Below are 20,680 nucleotides of genomic sequence, written 5' to 3' on the forward strand. Positions count from 1 at the left end.
TACTAGTATATAATAAGGTAGGTTGGCGGTAGATTGTTAAGATCTTTAAATGCCAAAGCCATTTGCGTTTAACCGTAGAAATAATAGGGAGCCAATATCATGTATTAAGCAGAATGACATAATCAGATTACTGCTTTAATGAATATCATTTTGAAAGCTTTGTAGATGGAGCGTGGATAGACTTGAGACAGGGCGACCAGTTAGAAAGCTGTTTACTGGTAAAATGAGATTGACCCCTGGACTTGAAGTCAGGAAGACCTGATTTCAAATCTAGCCTTAGACACTTACTAGCTGGGTGAACCTAGGCAAGTCAGTCAACCATTAAACATTTATTAAGTGCCTACTAGGTGCCAAATGCCAGGGATACAAAAAGAGGCAAAAGAGCCCCTGCCCTGAAAGAGCTCACAGTCTGAACAAGCTGTTGTTGTTCATCCTTCATTTCCAAAGAAGACCAATGAGATCACAGTGTTGAGGTCTCGGTATGGTGTGTTCATCTGTTGCTGATTAGACCAGTTAGAGTTTGGAAGGCACTAACTACCACAGATCAGGTGCAAGTGAGCTGTTAGAATGTTTAGAGTGGAAGTGGTTCTGGATTTCCGCAGCTCACATTTCCTTTGTCCTTCTACAATTCTACTTTGCTCATGGAATACACCAGGCACCCCATGCTGGATGGTCCTGTGCTAGCATTTCCCATGTCTCACAGTCAATACTAAAGTTCCTCAGAGATACCTTGAGAGTGTCCATATACCACTTCTTCTGATCACTGTGTGAGTTCTCCATAAAATAGTCTTTTGGATAAGCATGTGTTTGGCATTAGAACTATGTGGCCAGCCCATCTGAAGTTGCACTTTCTGCAGTAGAGTTTGAATGCTTGGCAGTTTAGCTCTAGAGAGGACCTCTGTGTCCAGTATCTTATCATGGCAGGTAATCTTTAGGATCTTCCTGAAATAATCCAAGTGGAAGCGGTTCAGTTTTCTGGCACATCTAGGTTTCACAGGCTTAAAACAGTGTAGTTAGCATGGCAGTTTTGTAGGCCTTCAGTTTGGTAATCAGCCTGATACCTACTCTCCCACACTCTTCTTTTGGAGCCTCCCAAAAGCTGATCTAGCTCTGGCAATGCGAGCATCAACTTCATTGTCTGTGTAGAGAGCCCTGGAGGATAAATGGGAAGGCATTAGAATTAAGAGAGGTTGGGAAAGGCTTCCCGTAGAAGATGAGATTTTAGTTGGAACTTTGAGGAAGCTAGGGAGGGCAGTATGTGGCGATGAGGAGGGAGAGCATTCCAGGCATGGCAGATAGTCAGAAGGTCTTGTTCATGGAACAGCAAGGAGGCCAGTATCACAAGATAAAAGAATGTATGACTAGGAATAATGTGTAAAGAAGTCACTTAACCCCTTTCAGTCTCAGTTTCCTCATCTGCAAAATGGGAGTAGTCAAAGCACCTACCTCACAGGGTTATTGTGAAGATCAGATGAAATGTGTTAAGGAAATTTGCAAACCTTCACGTTCTTTGTTAGCTGTTGTTTTTATCAGCATCATCAGCATCATCATCAGCATCATTGTAATAATCCAGGCAGGTGGTAGTAAGGACTTGAATTAGAAGGGGACATGTGAGAAATGGTGTGAAGACAGAGAATATCCAAGAGGAGAGGGGGGTTGGAATTGTAGAACAGTGCAAAGAGCTCAAGAAGCAGGACTGAGAGAAGGCCATTGTATTTAGCAGTTAAGAGTTCACTGGTCACAGTTGAGTTGTAGAATCATAATCCAGATTGCTGAGTGGTGAGCAAGAGGTAAAGGGCAGCTCGTTCATGGGGTTAGGATTTAGATTATGGAAGGGAGAGGAGGCATAGGATGGTAGCATGTTTATAAGTATCCAGAAAGGACACAGTAGATAAAAAGAGATTGGTGAGTAGGAGGAGGTTGGGGTTGGGAAAATATTAAGAATGATTGAAGGGGAAATGGGAAGAGATGTTATGATGGGCCCATATACAGGGATTGACCTTCCCCATTCCCTGGAGCAAAAGTAGACTGAATGGGGAGGGAAGTTGAAGAGATTTGAATTGGGGCAAAGAAGAAGCTCAAAATCTAGACCGAGGGTCTCTTTTTTCCTCTATAAAATTGAGGTGGAGGTCTCTGTGGCAGGGGAAAGCTTTAGGTGGGATTGGAAGGTTTGCAATTGGTGCTTTGGGGAAGGTGACTTTGATCAGGAAAGAATAAAAGGATTTCCATGCAGCCTTCAAATTTGTAGTAGTGGACCAGGTAAGTATATTTGCATGACTTCCTCCAGCATTCAGTAGTAGTAGAAATGGAGAAGAAGCAGGTGAAAATTTGGAAAGAAATGTGTTATAACAGCACAGCAGGGCAAGGGATTCAAAGGTAGAGGACAGTGTAAAGTTGAACCGGTTAATTATAGGGTCAAACTTTTAATGGGAGTAAAGTAAGACCAGAGCAGGAGTGATTTACTAGGAAAGCTGGGAGGAATAGAAGAACAGTTGGTCAGGAAAGGGAGAAAGAAAACATTTAGGATGAGTGAGGTCAAGGGAGAGATGGATGAATAAGAGGGTATGTGGCCTGAAAGGAATGCCAGCATTCTTGATCATACAGCTTGAACCTTTATATGAGCTCAAAAGGATGGCCTTCCTTGTGTGTGGCTTAGTTTTCTTCACAAAGTACATATTAGTTCCTTTCGTGTACCCTTGCTGTTCTTCACACATAACACTCCTTCTCCCATCTGCTTGCTTTTGTATAAGCTATTCCATTATATGTGGAATACACTCCCTCCTTACCCCCACCTTTTAGCATCCACAGTCAAGGTCCTCTGCAGAGAGGGACTAGGAAAGGAGTATTGTTGATCAGGGTTTTGAAATTTGCAGCAAAACTCAGGAGTCCATATTAAAACATATTAAAATGTAATTGGGAAATATTTAACAAAATAAATACAAGTACAAACTCTTTGTCAATTTGTGATTTTCTTACCATGCCTTTCTGAATTTATCATATTCATTGTTTTTTATAGCACAGTAATCTTCTTTAACATTTATCTACCAACACTTTGTTCAGTTCTTTGCTGTTACAAAAAGTGTCATATAATGGGCTTTGATTCAGGAAGACCTAGGTTCAAATGTCTTTTCAGATACCTAGTGTTTGATCCTTGGCAAGTCTCTTAGCTGCAGTTTCCCCATCTCTATAATAAGTCAAATAACAGAACATACATTACAGGATTGTTGTGAGAGATCAAATGAGATAACATGTAAAATTCTTAATAGACATTTTTGTTATTTAAGAAAGAAATCCAGGATGAGTTTGTTAATGAAAGAAACGAGGTCAAATGGAAAGACCACTAGATTTAAGGCCAGGAAACCAGAGTTCAAGTTCAGGCTCTGATATTTACTAGCTGTGTGACCTTGGGCAAGTTGCTTAACTCTCAGCCCCAGTTTTCTTAACTGCAAAATGGAAATAATTCTCGTTACTGCCTACTACACAGGATTGTTTTGAGGAAAGCTTTTGGAAACCGTAAAGGGTGCTATCCAATATGGCCTCTTATTTTAAGAGAATTGGGCACAGTAGAAGGGAGTAGGGTCTAGGTAGACTGTAGACTAGGGACTAAGGGGGGTGGTGATCACGGATGAACAAATGAATGAAAAATAAAAAGTATTTGTTAAGTGTTTATTGTGCACAAAGTGCTATGCTATAAATAGGAATCCAAGAGAGTCCCCGCTCTGAAAGAGCTTGCATTCTAATGGAAAGAGATAACATGTAGGAGGATTCAGCTGCAAATCAGATGGAAAGGTCCTTGGTCCTTATGGTGCAGCAGCCAAGCAAATACTGTTGTTATCAGTAAATGTTATCAACAAATATCATTGAGATTACAGAGGGAAGTAGCAGGACAGATGAGGTGTCTAGTTTACTGTTCCTGGGAGGTGAGCTAGAAGGAGAAATTATATAGGTCCAATAAGAAACTTGTCTTTTCCAAAACCTGCTTTTTCTCCCAACATACTCTTAGTCACCAAACTTGTCATTCTTGCCTTGTTTTTCCCTCTTCCTTGATATCCCGTTAGTCACTAAGTCCTGTCAGTTCTTCTTTCAAAACCTGTCTTGTCTGTGGTTTTTCTTGCCCTTACTGTTGTAGTCCAGGCATAAAGTAAAAGAAAAAGTATCACTTCTAACCTGGTTTACTGTATAAGCTTCCTGTCTTCCCATACTTTAGGCTTTAATCATTCTAATTCATCCTGGGAACTGCTGCCAGATAGTCAAGCCTTCAGTTCCTCCGCCCAGCTTTTGATTACCTACCATGCTCTGGTGCTCCTTTGCCCTTCCATCCTTATTTCTCACTATTCCCTCAAAACATCTCTTCTGTCAAGATAATCAGGCCAGTCTTCTCACAGACAGTAAGCATGCCACATTCCTTCATGACTGTACCTTCATTTTTGCCTGTCCAAATGCCCCATCTCAAATAAGACCCTGCTCGAGTCCCATATCTTCTTGGGAATCCTTTCTTCACTGTTCCAGTCCTCATTGATCTCCCTCTCCCTTGAATTCCTCTATTGCAGTCCAGCACTTAACTATCTGCTGGCATGAACTATTTTTGCCATTGTTTGATGTGTCTGTTAGTTGTGCCTCTCCAACTGGACTCCGAACTGCTTGGAAACTGTAATGGCCTGTCTGTATTGTATGTCCTTCCTCATAGCACCTAGCACAGGTCTGGGCATACTGCTCTGAATATTTTGTAGATTTTGATCATTTATTAGAGAAGTGTGATTTGATAGTTCTTTTCCTTTTTTTCTCCTAGAACTCTGTCAAATTGGGCATATGAATTTGATAAATGGGCTCCTTCTGTGGTGAAGGTCTCCTACAAGGTAAGTTATAGCTTTCCCCTTCAAAAGTTTTTACTGCTCATAAAATACTTAAAGGTAAAGGAATGAAAAGTCTTTATATGTTCATATTTATATAGATATAGATATATGTATCTGTCCATCTATTTATCTATAGATAGGTATAGATATGTTAGGAGCCAAGAACTGTCAGCAGAGTCTGGTGGAATTGAACCCTAGATTTGGTATCTGGTGCTGTGGGGTCAGATCTTGGCTCTACAAGCTGCGTCCTGTGGCCTTGAGGAAGCCACTCACCCTCAGCACTATACTTTCCTTTTCTTCAAAATGAGGAGATTGAATTATGTGATGTCTGTGATTTCTTCCTGCTGAGTGTAAATGTTATGATGCTGAGTAGGAAGAAACAAAATGGAAACATTTTCGAAATCATTGCTTTCCCTTCAAGTCCTTCAGCATTTCAGGTTGGTTATTTGCATACCCAGCATCACTGGCCTGAAGTTCACCAGCCTTTCAGGCTGGTCCTTCACGTGCCCAAAGGCCTCCTGGGGCAGGGGCATGGCCTTGAGCTCTGGCCCTGGACCAGCTTGTGTGGGAAGCTCAGGCTGGAGGGAAGTTATTCAGTAAGAGCTTCTCCTTTCAAAGTCAGGTACCCCAGCAAGTGTGTATTTGTTTGGAGAGTCTGTGTTTTATTCTTTATCAAGACAGTACAGCTGACACCTGTTGAATCTTAAGTCCTTACTCCCCTTGTTGGTTAGAATTACCCTGCTGGTTCTTCTGTGCACCCCAATAAGCAGATGCTGCTTTCCTCTCCCTAGGGCTCTCCAGCAGCAAGACGAGCTTTTGTACCTCAGCTTCGGAGTGGGAAATTCAATGTCTTGCTAACTACTTATGAATATATTATAAAAGATAAGCACATTCTTGCCAAGGTAAGGTTTTGTCATTGTATTTCTTCAACAGCAAGCCCAAGATGTCCATGACTAGTAGTGAAATAACTGGCAAAATGTTAATATGCTGATCATTCTCTTATTTCCAAGTATTTCCTAAGAATTTTTTATTTTTTTAGGCAGTTGAGGTTAAGTGACTTGCCCAGGGTCACACAGTTAGTAAGTGTGAAGTGTTTGGTCTGAGGCCGGATTTGAGCTCAGGTCCTCCTAACTTCAGGACTGGTGCTCTATCCACTGTGCCACCTAGCTGCCCCAAGAAATTATTTTATGTTTTTTTTGTTTGTTTTTTTTCCAAAGAAATTATTTTAAAGCATACTTTACCAAGGTCACAAGCTTGGAAACTGCTTTGCGTAAGAGAAATAATAATGTTGTTAAGGTCACACAACAAGTAAGTAGCCATGGTGTGATTAGAGCTCAGATTTCAAGCCCTTTCCTGGCTCCATGTCCTCATGCTGTCATTCTGGCCCCTTCTGTGATTACACATAAGGGAAAAAAACAGAGAAGCCAGAAGAGTTGGACCTACCCCATTGTTTAGCTTTCAGAAACTTTCTTCACTCTCTGCTTTCTCCTAATGTCCCCAGCATGGTACAATGGAAAGACCACTAGCTTGGTAGTCAGTCAGCCTTAATTTCTTAATTTTAAAATAAATGGGTTAGACTAGATGATTTCTGAGGTCCATCTAGTTGTAGATCTAATACTATGATTTTTTAACCTGTATTTCACCTTCTTATGAGATCTTAAGCAAATCCTCAGGAAAATTGTGACTGTGTCAAAGGAGGTAGCATGGCATTGTTGTAAGAGGCCTGGACTGCTCCTATGTAAAAGGAGGATAATATTTGTCCTCAATAGGAAGTTAAAGGAAAAGTACTTTGTAAACTTTAAAACATTAGAAAAATTGGAGCTTTTTAGTCTTCCCTCTCAGCACCTCCTACCTCTCAACAAAAAAAAAAAAATCTAATTAATGCTCCAGGAGATAGTAATGGTTAGTCATTTCCAGAGTATTAGTGTAATGAAAGAGGATATCCATCCTTCATGTGAGGCTGATCTAGCCCTGGGGTGGGGTGTGACTTGATTCTTCCATATCTTAAAGTATTATAATTTTTTCTCATAAACCATACTATGGAGTAGGGGATTCGAATAGATGGTATCTAAGGTTCTTTCCACCCCCATATCTAAATCCTATGATCCTGAGTGGAAGGAAGCAAAATGGACCTGTTTGAGTGACAGAATCGGGTCAGGATGTTTGTTGTCCACAAACTCTTCCTGAATTTAGAGTCTTTCTCCTCCACAAAAGTTCTCAGATATCTGTTAAGTTGTTGAGAAGTGCAGTGTGTGTCAGAATATTGAACACCTTGTGGGCCATTAAAGAAGTCATGTGTCCCTTCTGAATGATGCTGGTTGTAAATGTAACTCTGGCATCATTTGCAGATATCAGTGACTTCACCCAAGATGATGTCTGAGAGAAGCAAAGGGCGTGATGTCTTCTTGGTTCCTTCAGATCACCGCATAGGTGCTCTCCTGCTCTGTGTGTGTATGGCTAGACCTGAGACAATATATCAAGTGCTTATTGAGCACCACCTGTGTACAGTGTACTGTGCAGTTTTGGGTTCTAAGGGGTTATTAGGAATTTAGTTGAGAAAGAGAAAAAGTAGGGTAATAGTACAGGCAAAGGCGAAGAAATCCCTACCCTCAAGGAGTTTTCTTTCTAATTGGGGAAAACAGTAATAATAATTGGTCGTTGTTGCATTCTTGAAGAGGACCAAAATGACATCACTATGTTAGAGTTAAGTTACGATGCATCCGACTGGTTGATCAAACTATTATGAGCTTGGAATGCTCTACCACAAGTTGGGCACAAATAGTCCATGTGAACATTTGGGATACGTTCTCTAAATTTGCATATCCTGCATTTCCTTTGAGCTGTTTCAATTCTGCTTTGCTCATAGAGGACAGCACCTTCTCTGATGAGGGCACGCCATGCTGAGCGGTCCTGTGCCAGCTTCTCCCGTATCACACAGTCATTTCCAAAGTTCTTAAGAGAAGCCTTAAAATCTTGTGTTGCTTCTTCTGACCACCATGTGAGCACTTGCCTTGTGTGAGTTCTCCATAAAATAGTATGGCAAGCCTACATTTGGCATTTGAATAATCAAAGAGAGCTGGAAAAGGGGGTGGAGAAGGCCAAGTCTAGAGAATGCAAAGTACGGGTGGGAGTGAAGTGAGTCTGGCTTGGGTCCCTCATGAAATGATGACTCAGCCCAGGGCCACAGAGATCAGAAGAGCTGTCCCCATGAGCGGGCTGCAGGATGGAGGTTTCTCTCAGGGAGAGAAAGCTACTAGTGGGCCATAGGAAGGACTTAAGATTTTTGCGCATATGCATGACATTAACAGATCTGTGCATCAGAAATTGTTGTGGCAGCAGTTTGCAGATGAGATTGGAGGATAGGGGAGAGCAGAAGTGAGAAGACCCATAAGACCCTGTAACTAGAGATGGGTTGGTGGCAGTGAGTAAAGGGTAAGGGAGTTGCCAGTCCAATATAGCAAGCATTCATTAAGTGTCTACTGTGTGTATGGTGCTATGCTAGCTATTGAAGATACAGAGACCAAACAAAAAAAAAAAAAAACATCTTGGTGTGCTTCATTGGGTATAAGAGGAAGAGTCAGAGGGTGGAAACCATGTTTAGAAAAATGTCAAAGATAACCCCAAGATTGTGAAAATGTGAGGCAGAGTCAGTGGTGGTGCCACAGATAGAAACATCTGTGAAGTTGGTAGGAGAACCAGATTTGGGGAAAGGGGGGTGTGTTGAGTTTCACATGAGCTGAGTATGAACTGCCAGCCAGATGCACAGGTCTAGGGCACACAGCGAAGGACAAGCTTGGAGACACAGGACTCCCATTTGGGAGTGACGATTGATACCATGCTAATAAATCTGATTGAAAGGGGTCTAGGGAGTCAAGGATAGGTCTAGGCAGAGTGAGTGTTTGCTGCCTTGCACTGGTTGTCTTGCCATGGTAAGAAGTGAGGAAAAAATGCATTCCTCTGTGGGAACTGGTTATAGTTGAATGAAATTTAGCATAGAAAAAGTTCACTTGCATCTGCAGGATAAAACTATCTCTCCAAAGGACATTTCCCAAATTTCCATGGTTATTTGGTTTGCTGTCTCATCTGCAGATTCGCTGGAAGTACATGATTGTAGATGAAGGTCACAGGATGAAGAATCACCACTGTAAACTAACACAGGTTCTAAACACACACTACGTAGCTCCACGGCGCCTGCTGCTGACAGGGACACCCCTGCAGAACAAACTACCTGAGCTATGGGCGCTGCTCAATTTCCTCCTTCCAACCATCTTCAAGAGCTGCAGCACCTTTGAGCAATGGTTCAATGCTCCCTTTGCCATGACAGGAGAAAAAGTAAGTGTACCCAAGCCAGGAGTCACATGCTGCCTGTACGTGGAGATCCGCTGCTACGAGGCGGGAACTCCTTGAAGTCATCGGGGAAAGAAGACAAAAATGGCCAGTTCAGAGCAGAGTCTGTCAGTTTATCAAGAGACATAACATAAGCTACTAGGAAGGAGGAGGGTTATTGTGTTAATAAGTAGATAAAATCCTGAATGTGCGGAGTGGAGCTTGATAGCATAGTCGAGTCAAGTATAGAGCAAAGATTCTTAGTTGTGGGCTAAGAATTAGATCCTGCCAGGGGCTTAACAGGGGAAAAACTTTTTATAATACTGCTGAGACTCTTGACTCTTCAAATGGCAAATGTCAGTTGCCATATGGCATATATCATCCACGTTAAAACAAAAACTCTTTGCGAAGGGAGGGCCTCAGTAATGTCTGAGATGGTAAGGAGCTTGCCAAGGGTCACATAGCCACTATTTGCTGACTTGGAGACTGGCTTTCTGTGCCAGCTACCTCTCAGAATATGAGGAGAGATGCTTTATTGCAAGTACTCATAAAAGGTGAATGATACAAATTCTACAATAATAATAATATTAACAATGGCTGACGTGTTATTACTTTGTGTTTTGCCAAATGAATGATATACATTATTTCATTTTGTCCTCACAATCCTGTGAAGTGGGTACTATACCCATTTCATAGATAAGAAACATGATACTTAGAAAGGTTAAATGACTTGTCATATAGCTAATCAGTAATGTAGGCAGAATTTGAACCCAAATCTCCCGATTTGTTCGTTACCACTCTGCCTCTAGTGATGAATTATTTTTCTTAATCAGTAGTTTTAAAGGATCAACAGCTATGACAAGTGATCTTATATGTGACCACTGAATAAATATTATTTTTCTTAGGGCAGGCTGCACTGAATCACCTTCTCTTCTCACTATACTTTCTTGGTGACTTTATCGGCTCCTATGGTTTCAAATATCATGCAGTTGACTCCCAAGTCTCTCTATCCTGTCCTAGTCTCTCTTCTGAATTCTAGTTCCATGGAGGTCTTAAACTCAAGGTGTCTAAAGCAGAAACTTATTATCTTTCCCTTAAAACTCAACCCTCTTCAAACTAATTTCTTTTAAGGGCACCACTATCCTTCTAGTCACATAGGATCATAACCTTGGAGTCTCCTCAGCTCTCCTCTCTCCCTCACCCCACATCTCCAGTCACTTGCCAAATCTTATTGATTCCACTTCTACAACAGTCTTCAAATCTATTCCCTTCTCCACTTCTAAAACCCCTATCTGTTTAGCAGAACCACCTCACCTCTTGACTGGACAGTTATTGCAATAGTCTCCTAATTGGTCTTCCTGCCTCCAGGCTCTCCCTTTTCCGGTCCATCTGCACATAGCTATCAGAATGATATTCTTAAAGCAGAGGTCTAGCCATGTCACTGAGCTGCTCAATAAACTCCAAGGGCCCTCTAGGATCGAATTCAGACCCCTCTGTTGGCTGTTTAAGCCCCTCCACAACCAACCTTTCTTTCCGGGTATATTATACACTAGTCCAAACAGCCAAACTAGCCTTGTTACTGTTCCTCCCACACAGCATTCCACTGCCTATCCCCATGCCCTTCTTTGTGTTGTGTCTGCCCCATACTTGGAATATATTCCTCATTTCCATCTCTTAGGATCACTTCCTTCAGTTAGTTCCCCATTTACTTAAGCCTCTCTTCCTGTCCCCCTAAGCTTCTGGTGCCTCTCTGCCAAGTTAGTTGGTACCCATTTGTGTGCATGCTGTGTGCTCCTATAGGAATGTGAACTCCTTAAGGACAAAAGCAAAAGCTTTTGTCTTTTTATTCCCAACGTCAAGCACACTACCTGACATGCTGATTAATTTATTTCTGTGTTTGCATTTTAGCAGATTCCTGTCTTCTCAGAGATAATAGTTTTGTTTTTCTTGTGTTAATTGGTGAAAAACAGGTAGACCTGAATGAAGAAGAAACTATTCTGATTATCCGACGTTTACACAAAGTGCTACGTCCTTTCCTGCTCAGACGGTTAAAGAAAGAAGTTGAAGCCCAATTACCTGAAAAGGTGTGTATCAGGTATCGTCAGGTATTTTGAGCCCACCCTGTCAGTGTCTCCCTTGACCCCACCCTAATCTTGCCATTTGCCTGAGTATCCTACTTGTATCTCAGATTCAGTGTGTCCAAAGCGAAATTTGACATGTTCTTTTGAGCTTGCCTCCCACTCAACTTCCAGAATCATTTTTAACTCTTCCCTTATGCTCCACAACCAATCAGTCACCAAGTCCAGGTCATAACTTTGCATCTCTGACATTGGTCCCCTTTCCACTCACACAGCTCCTCCGTTGTTCAGGCGCTCGTCACTTCTCCCTGAACAATTGAAATAACCTTCTCACTGGTCACCTTGTTTCTAGGCTCTCCCTTTGTTAATTCATCCTACCCACCTCTGTCAAAATTCATGAGGCATAGGGCTGACCATGTAACTCCTTGGTCGGAAACCGTCAGGGTTTCCCCATAGCCACCATGGTAAAACACTGACCCTTGGACTCCACCAATTGATTTCAGACCCACCTTTCCAGACTTACTTCACACGCTTGTGATCCTTGCCAATTGACTACTGTCTATTCCCCAGTCTCCTCCAGGTCTCTCCTGCCTCCATTTCTTAGTGCATGAATTAGTATTTAGAATATGCCATTCTCCCTCCTCATCTCTGCTTTTTGAAATCCTTCACTCCATCCTCACCTTCACCCCTCAGAATCCTTAGCCTCCTCCAAAGCTCAGCTCAAGGGCTGCCTCCTACACAAGACTTTTTCTGTTGCCCCTCAGCTTCTAATCATATACACTCCCACCCACCCCACTCCTATTATTTCGTATTTATATGTATATACATTGTTTCTTCCAATAGAACATAAATAAGCGCCTTGTCTTTAATATGCCCAGTACCTATCACAGTGCCTGGCACATAGTAGCCATTTAATAAAGACTTGTTAATTTTTGATTGATTTGTTCAAGGCCCAGTTCAGGTGCTATTTTCTCCATTAAGCCTTCCCTGGTTCTCTTTTTTCCAGTATTCTCTCCCCTCCCCTCTAATACCTAAAAGTAATCACCTCCTCCACATTTTCTAAAGCATTTGACCAGAATGTCTCCTTTACTCCAGTCATATTTTATCTTATGTTTACTTGTGAATATTATCTCCCCTAGCTGTCCATTCCCCCACCTTACCCCCCATAACCCAATTGAATTATAAGTTCTTTAAGGTCAGGGACTATCATTTTTCAGCATTATCTCCCAAGCACCTAGCATAGTATCTGCTACATAGTAGGTACTTAAAAACTGAATTTTCTTTTTCTTGCATGATAACCCTTCTAGAAAACAAGACATTGGTGACGTGCTAAGGGTGCTAGAGGTCTCAGGCCCATCAGGTTCTCTTTCCAGCCAGACCCTTAACTTCAGTCTACATTTTTATCCCACTGCCGTCCTTACTATGCCCTGCCATGAGAAGGGGGCTGGTGGATACCTCATACAGAATATTTAGGCCTTGCTGGCTTATCAAAAGAACTCCTTTCCATAAGTGGTATCTTTTGTGGCTTTCCAGGTGGAGTATGTGATCAAGTGCGATATGTCTGCACTGCAGCGAGTCCTCTACCGGCACATGCAGGCCAAGGGCGTGCTCTTGACGGATGGGTCAGAGAAGGACAAGAAGGTCTGGCATAGATCCTCGTCCATCCTTCTTCACTCCCTGCCAGGGCTTCAGAGACTTAAGAGCCTGAAAGTTGATAGGGATTCATTCCCCTTGCTTGCTTTTGGTTTTATTTAGCATGTAACATTATTGTCACTTTAACTGGCAGATTTCCTGGCCATTTTAACTATTGCTTGGCTTGGTTCTGGGGGCATTAAATTGGTGTCCACCCATCATTTTAAAATTAATCATTGTGATAATGACCAGCATGGTTCAGTACATGAGAGTTCATGGCACTTTGCACTAATTAGTCTTCCCCAGCATGTGCTGATCCTGTGTTTGAACATAGCTCCCCTTCTAAACTCCTTGGGAGCATTTGTCTGCAAGGTTGTCGAGTATTTCCTCAGTCATGTCTTCCTGCGTTTTGAAGACTTTGTGGACTTTGCCTTGCCAGCCTATCTTTCAGAATTGAGAAATTGTGTCTCCTCACTTGTGTTATCTGAAAATGATTTCGAGAGAGCTCAAACAAATCCTTAAATCCTTATCAATGGAGTATGTGAGAACTTTTTTTTCCATGTGAAAAATAAATTTTTTCCTAAAGTGAAAAATAGCCTTTTGTAATACCTTGGTATTCAGAGTGAATTAGTCATTTGTCAGTTAATGAGGAGAGCTTGTGGGTCACTCTTCCCAGGATTCTCTCTGAGCTGATCTTTCTGCTTAGGTCTGGGTTCTGACTGGGAAAACTGTTTTCATAGGGCAAGGGTGGCACCAAGACACTGATGAACACCATCATGCAGCTAAGGAAGATCTGCAACCATCCTTACATGTTCCAGCACATAGAGGTAAGGCAGGTGCCAAGGAGTCCTGTCACAGGGAGTATACATTACTGGGTTACAACAGAACTCGACTTCTGGTTTAGAAAAGTTTTTTCTTAGTATTCAGCATGGACTCAGGCATGGGTCTTCATGATCTCATCAGGTCAAAATGATGAACCCCTGGGTATTTGGTGCAAACAAAAAAGTAACTATTCCTTTGTTGCCCAAATGTGCCTTCTCGTCTTTTCACAGAGATGTACGAGTCCTGTTAAAAAGACAAAAGCCACCAAGTCCTGTTAATTTTTAAGCTATTTCCCATCTGGGGTTATCAAAAAGATTATTAATTTTCACCGTTGCAAAACTTTGATTAAATAGCCAATCTCTGGGCTTTCACATCCCAGGAACAGTTATGGATTGTAAAGTGAAGCAGAAATGTTCGACTTGGGGCTGAATACTCCAGAACTCAGTGAAGCCCCAACCAGACTAAACTATAATTGGGAAATGTTTAACAAAATAAAAATACGGTACAGTGTAGATAATGTTAATTTGTGGTTTTTGAAGTTCTTGGCCTACAAGGATCCATTTTATATTAAATTTGACCCCACTGATTTAGAACTTCTAAATCTCTGTTGGGCATAAATAATTGTCCTGTTTTGTTTGCAGGAGTCATTTTCTGAGCATTTGGGATTTACTGGAGGCATTGTCCAAGGGTAAGAGCAGCATTTACTTGAGATTTCCCATTTTGAGTATCCAGATGGAGATGGGCTTTTTATAATGTGCCTTTGATTAAAAAGCTCTGATCTTAACATAGTAGAACAAAATACATACGATTTTACTTGATTTGGGCTTTATTGTTATCAGTATAATCTACCACTAGGTATACATTTTAATTTTATTGTCTTTTGTTTTTAACCTCACTTTTATTTCTGAATATATCCTTTCACTTCCTCTACCTCGCAAGTCACCCTTGTAGCAGATTAAAGAAGAAAGAAACAGCTTAACAAAACCAACCACTAAATCATCCAAATGTCATAGGATATACAGTATTCCACACCCATAGTACCCTACCCTTGCAGAGAACGGATAGAGATGCATTTTCTCATTTCTGCAACCAAGCTAGGTCATCATTATAATTACACAGATCACCGCATTTCTTTTTTTTGTACTTTCCCATTTACATAGTTGTTATTGGATATATTATTTTTCTGGTTCTGCTTACTTTGGGTTAAATCAGTTCATATTTCTATTTTTTTTTTAAATTTATTTATTTATTTTTAGTTTTCAACATTCACTTCCACAAGATTTTGAGTTCCAGATTTTCTCCCCATCTCGTCCCTCCCCCCACCCCGAGATGGCATGCATTCTGAATACCCCTTCCCCTAATCTGCCCTTCCTTCTATCTCCCCCCCTTCTCTTATCCCCTTTGCTTTCAATTTTCCTGTAGGTCAGGATAGATTTCTATATCCCATTGCCTGTATATCATATTTCCCAGTTGCATGTAAAAACAATTTTTGCCGTTTGTTTTTAAAACGTTGGGCTCCAAATTTTCTCCCTTCCTCCCTCCCCACCCACCCTCATTGAGAAGGCAAGCAACTCGATACAGATTATACATGTGTAGTCATGCAAAACACTTCCATAGTAGTCATGTTGTCAAAAACTAAGTATATTTCCCTTAATCCTATCCCATCCTCCATTTATACTATTCTCTCTTTTGACCCTATCCCTCCTTAGAAGCATTTGCTTCTGATTATCCCCTCCCCCAATCTGCCCTCTCCTCTATCATCCCCCTGCTCTCTTGTCCCCTTCCCTCCCTATTTTCTTGTAGATAGATTTCCATACCCAATTGAGTGTATATGTTATTCCCTCCTTTAGAAAGCCAAATCCTATGAGAATAAGATTCACTCATTTCTTCTCACCTTCCCGTTTCCCCTCCACTGTAAAAACTTTTTCTTGTCTGTTTTATGTTTGATAGTTTACCCCATTCTACCTCTCCCTTTCTCCTTCTCCAAGTATAGTCCTCTCTCACCCCTTAATTTTATTTTCCACCCCTTCATCTTCAACTCATCCTATGCCCTCTATTTATCTATCTATCTATATATGTACATATATATAATTTTTTCCCTCCCACTACCCTAACACTGATCAAGGTCTCATGACTTACACATATCATTTTTCCATGCAGAAATGTAACCAGTTCAACCTTAATAAGTCCCTTATGATTTCTCTTTACTGTTTACCTCTTCATGTTTCTCTTGAGTCTTGTTTTTGAAAGTCAAATTTTCTATTCAGCTCTGGTCTTTTCATCAAGAATGTTTGAAAGTCCTCTATTTCACTGAATGACCATTTTTTCCCCTGAAGGATTATACTCAGTTTTGTTGGGTAGATGATTCTGGGTTATAATCCTATCTCCTTTGCCCTCTGGAATATTCCATTCAAGCCCTCCAGTCCATTAATGTAGAAGCTGCTAAATCTTGTGTTATCCTGATTGTGCTTCCACAATACTTGAATTGTTTCTTTCTGGCTGCTTGCAATATTTTCTCTTTGACCTGGGGACTCTGGAATTTGACTACAATATTCCTAGGAGTTTTCCTTTGGGTATCTCTTTCAGGAGGTGATTGGTGCATTCTTTCAATTTCTATTTTGCCCTCTGGTTCTAAAATAGCAGGGCAGTTTTCCTTGATAATTTCTTGAAAGATGATGTCTAGGCTCTTTTTTTGATCATGGCTTTCAGATAGTCCAATAATTTTTAAATTCTGTCTCCTGGATCTGTTTTCCAGGTCAGTTGTTTTTCCAATGAGATATTTCACATTGTTTTCTATTTTTTCATTGGATTTGTTTTACAATGTCTTAATTACTCATAAAGTCACTAGCTTCCAATTGCTCCATTCTAATTTATAAGGAAGTATTTTCTTCAGTGAGCTTTTGGACTTCCTTTTCCATTTGGCCAATTTTGCTTTTTAAGGCATTCTTCTCCTCATTGGCTTTTTGGACCTCTTTTGCCATTTGGGTTAGGTTATTTTTTTAGGTGTTATTTTCTTCATTATTTTTTTGGGGTCTCCTTTAGCATCACTCTCTGTTTTTCCTCTACTTCTCTTACTTGCTTCTCAGAATCTTTTTTGAGCTCTTCCATGGCCTGGGACCAATTCATATTTTTTCTTGGAGGCTTTGGATGTAGGAGCTTTGGCTTCGTTGTCTTCTTCTGGTTGTGTGTTTTGATCTTTGTCACCAAAGTAAGATAATACAGTCTGACCCTTTTTGCACTGCTTGCTCATGCTTCAGTATTTTTTTGGTTCTCCTTTAGCAAGCTGTTGACTTGTTTTTCATGATTTTCTTGAATCACTCTCATTTCTCTTCCCAGTTTTTCCTCTACCTCTCTTACTTGCTTCTCAAAATCCTTCTTGAGCTCTTCCATGGCCTGGGATCAATTCATATTTTTCTTGGAGGGTTTGGATATAGGAGCTTTGACTTTGTTGTCTTCTTCTTTGTCACCAAAGAAAGATTCTATGGTCTGACTTTTTTTGCAAGGTTTGGTCATGATCCCAGCCAATTAGTTGAATTAACTCTTTGTTAAGGTAGGAGTCTGCTTCCAGTGTGTAGAATGCACCATCCCAAGCTTCAGGGGTTTTGTGCAGCTGTTTTCAGAGGTACTTCTAAGGACCTGTAAATTTTCAGTTCTTTCGAGATGGTATGATAAGGGGCAAGGTGTTTACTCCTTTTGTGGCCTGTACTCTGGTCTATGAGTGACCACAAGCACTCTTTTCTGAGTGCTTTTCTGCCTTGGAACTGTGAGGAGTATTTCTCCTCCACCACCACGCCAGCATTCCTCCTCACCCCAGAAATGTGACCCAGATCCAAGCACAGGCAAAGCAAGAGAATCCTGCACCAGCAAAGAGATCCCTGCAGTCCCTCTCAGATCAGCCACTCGAATCCCCCTCAGTCTGTGGGCTGGAAGCTATGGAAGCAGCAGCTGTCCCGGGACCAAGTTTTTCTCTCACCACCATAGTCACAGACTTTTCCTGTTGACCTTCTAAGTTGTCTTTGGCGTTCATGGGTTGAGAAGTCTGGAAACTGCCACAGCTGCCTGCGATTCAGTCTTCAGAGGGCTGCTCCAGGTTCACTGAAGCCTGTTTTGCCTGTGCGCCTGTGCTGAGTTACATTCCTTTCCTCGCCCGGCACGATATACCTTTCTGATAAACCATCCGGATTGTCTTGGGCTAGAAATTTGTTTCACTCTGTCTTTTTGTGGGTTCTGCTGCTTTAGAATTTGTTTAGAGCCATTTTTTACAGGTATTTGGAGGGGTTTGGGAGAGATCTTAAGCAAGTCACTGCTTTTACTCTGCCATCTTGGCTCTACCCGCCCACCCTTCACTACCACCCCTCCCCCATTCATATTTCTTGCAGCTGAATAATATTCTATTACTTTCACAAATCACCATTTAAACAAATTGTTCCCTGATCAATGGGCCTTTAATTTGTTTACAATTCTTTGCTGCCACAAAAAAATGTTCTTATGAATATTTTGAAACCTACTCTCCTCTTGTCTGGATTTGGGGTTTGAAGGTTTTTTTAATGTGTTTTATAGTGAGCTTAACAATCATCAACAAAAACAAACATTTTATGATACAGAAAAGAACAGGGAAGAGTATTGTGTAAGAAACTGAACTTGTTATAGAGGTTTTTAAATATATGTATGTATTAACTTTAAACAAGATAGTAACAAAGTTGATCTATTTGTGTTCCCCTTTTGGCATTTTCTTCTCTTCATTATTTAAAATATTTTATTCATATTCTTTTTTCATGCCTACCAGTATGTCTTGAGTAGAAGCTCTGCCTTGTAACAAATATGTGTGTGCAAGCAAAACAAATTAATACATTGGTCATATCTAATTCTGTACCTTTAGTCCAGCAACTTTCTGCCAAGTAGAAGGAAGAATCTTTCATCATCAGTTGTTTGATGTCAGAGTTGTTTCTCCCCTCCTTATTGTGATCATCGTGTAAATTATTTGCTTAGTTTTGTTCATTTTACTCTTCATCACTTCATATAAGTATATGTATGTATTACATATCTGTATGTACATATATAGACACACACATGTAGATATATCTCTGAATCCATAATATTATCCCTTTCTTTTAGCACAATAAAATTCTATTCCATTACTTTATTTGTTTACCCATTCCCCAAATGATGGCCACCCATTTTGTTTCCAGTTCTTTGCCACCACATGAAGCGCTCCTTTTTTTTTTTTTTTTTTACAAATTTTTTTATTTTTAGTTTTCTGTGTTCACTTTTACAAGATTTTGAGTTCCAAATTTTCTCCCCTACCCCACGATGACATTTAAAGTGATATAGGCTCAACATATACATTCATATTAAAATTATTTTCACATTAGTTTTGTTGTAAAGAAGAATTAGAACCAATGGGAGAAACCACAAGAAAGAAGAAACGATAAAAGTAGAGAAAGCAAGAGCAAATAATATGCTTCAATCTGCATTCAGACCCCATGGTTCTTTTTCTGGATGTAGATAGCATTTTCCATCATGAGTCTTTTGGAGTTGTCTTAGATCCTTGCATTGCTGAGAAGAGCTAAGTCTGTCAAAGTCAGTCATCACACAATGTGGCTGTTACTGTGTACAATGTTCTGATTCTGCTCAGTTCAGTCTGCATTAGTTCATATAAGTCTTCCCAGGTTTTTCTGAAGTCCACCTGCTCATCATTTTTTATAGTACAATAGTATTTCATTACATTCATATACCACAACTTGTACAGCCATTCCCCTAGCTCATGGGCATCCCCTCAATTTCCAGTTCCTTTGCCACCACAAAAAGAGCTGCTTTAAATATTTTTGTACATGTGGGTCCTTTTCCCATTTCTGTGAAGAAGCACTCCTTTAAATGTTCTTGTACATACAAGTCTTTTTTGCTCATCCTTGACCTACTCGCCACCCCTTCAGTGTTAAAGTAAGCATAGAGTCATAAAAATCTCCCTCCTTTTCCTGTCTCAATGTCCTCTTTTTCATGTGCTATGTGTTTTTTGTTTTTTTTTGTACACCAGCCTGGATTTATACCGAGCCTCTGGAAAGTTTGAACTCCTGGATCGAATTCTTCCCAAGCTCCGAGCTACCAATCATAAAGTGCTGCTCTTCTGCCAGATGACCTCTCTCATGACCATCATGGAAGATTACTTTGCATATCGTGGCTTTAAATACCTCAGGCTTGATGGTGAGTTTAACAGAGAACTTTTTATTTGAAAACTGTCTTATAGTTGAGTGATTCCTTTCCCTGAGCTCTACTGAAAGCATCTCAGCTTCCTAATTAATCCTCACAAAACCCTGTGAAGAAAGCAAAGACTTCAAAGAATGATTTCTCCACTTTATAGATGATGAAACTGCTTCATAAGAGTTTGACTGTGGCCTCAGTTAATCTCTTATTAGAAACATATTTTAGATCGAGGATCCAGCTCTGGTCCCACTATTCTGCTGCCTTCCTGTCAGGTGCTTGAGCCAGGGTGGAGATGAGGGCCTACTGGCCGTCTTCCCTATTGGGACCAGTTCAGATTAGCCATTGTTTATTGACTGAGCTGAAGCTTAGTTAGTAGTTAAGGATCCTGGCTATGTTGTTACGTCCAGAAGGTTGACAGGAAGTGTTTAATTTTCATTTGATGACTTGAAATAACCTCTGAATTTTGCTTGGAGCTCCTTTGAGCACAGTTGTTATTGACCAGAGAGGCCTGGAAAGCTCTCTCCTATTCCCACAATGCAGTCAGATTGCTTACCCATGAATATAAGAAATGAAATGGCCATGGCCATTACTTGGTGAGAGAACTTGCATTTCTCAGTCTGGAGAGTCTTTCCTTTCTGTCCAAGAGGATTACTTAGGAAGTAGATGGTTTGCTATTCATTGGGGCTAGAGAAACATGATTTTTGTGTTCTTACCCTTAGAAATGTTCCTCTTTGCAAAGCAAGAAGTTGCCTCAGTAATAATATAGGA

At 40.7% G+C, this 20,680-nt stretch overlaps 1 protein-coding gene across 9 annotated transcripts in view; it reads left to right on the forward strand.

Annotated features, from left to right (window-relative positions):
• Positions 1-20,680, forward strand: part of SMARCA4 (SWI/SNF related, matrix associated, actin dependent regulator of chromatin, subfamily a, member 4) — a 120,999-nt gene that overhangs the window by 77,634 nt on the left and 22,685 nt on the right. For all 9 annotated transcript variants that reach the window (XM_027851127.1, XM_027851134.1, XM_027851125.1 and 6 more), the window contains exons 17-24: positions 4,790-4,856; positions 5,645-5,755; positions 8,943-9,185; positions 11,150-11,263; positions 12,791-12,898; positions 13,630-13,716; positions 14,353-14,399; positions 19,746-19,912. In XM_027851127.1, coding sequence (XP_027706928.1) covers positions 4,790-4,856; positions 5,645-5,755; positions 8,943-9,185; positions 11,150-11,263; positions 12,791-12,898; positions 13,630-13,716; positions 14,353-14,399; positions 19,746-19,912 — 944 coding nt within the window. The remainder of the gene's footprint in view (positions 1-4,789; positions 4,857-5,644; positions 5,756-8,942; positions 9,186-11,149; positions 11,264-12,790; positions 12,899-13,629; positions 13,717-14,352; positions 14,400-19,745; positions 19,913-20,680) is intronic.

This window comes from Vombatus ursinus, unplaced genomic scaffold (assembly GCF_900497805.2).
Source record: "Vombatus ursinus unplaced genomic scaffold, bare-nosed wombat genome assembly UNPS02009173.1, whole genome shotgun sequence".
NCBI lineage: Eukaryota > Metazoa > Chordata > Mammalia > Diprotodontia > Vombatidae > Vombatus > Vombatus ursinus.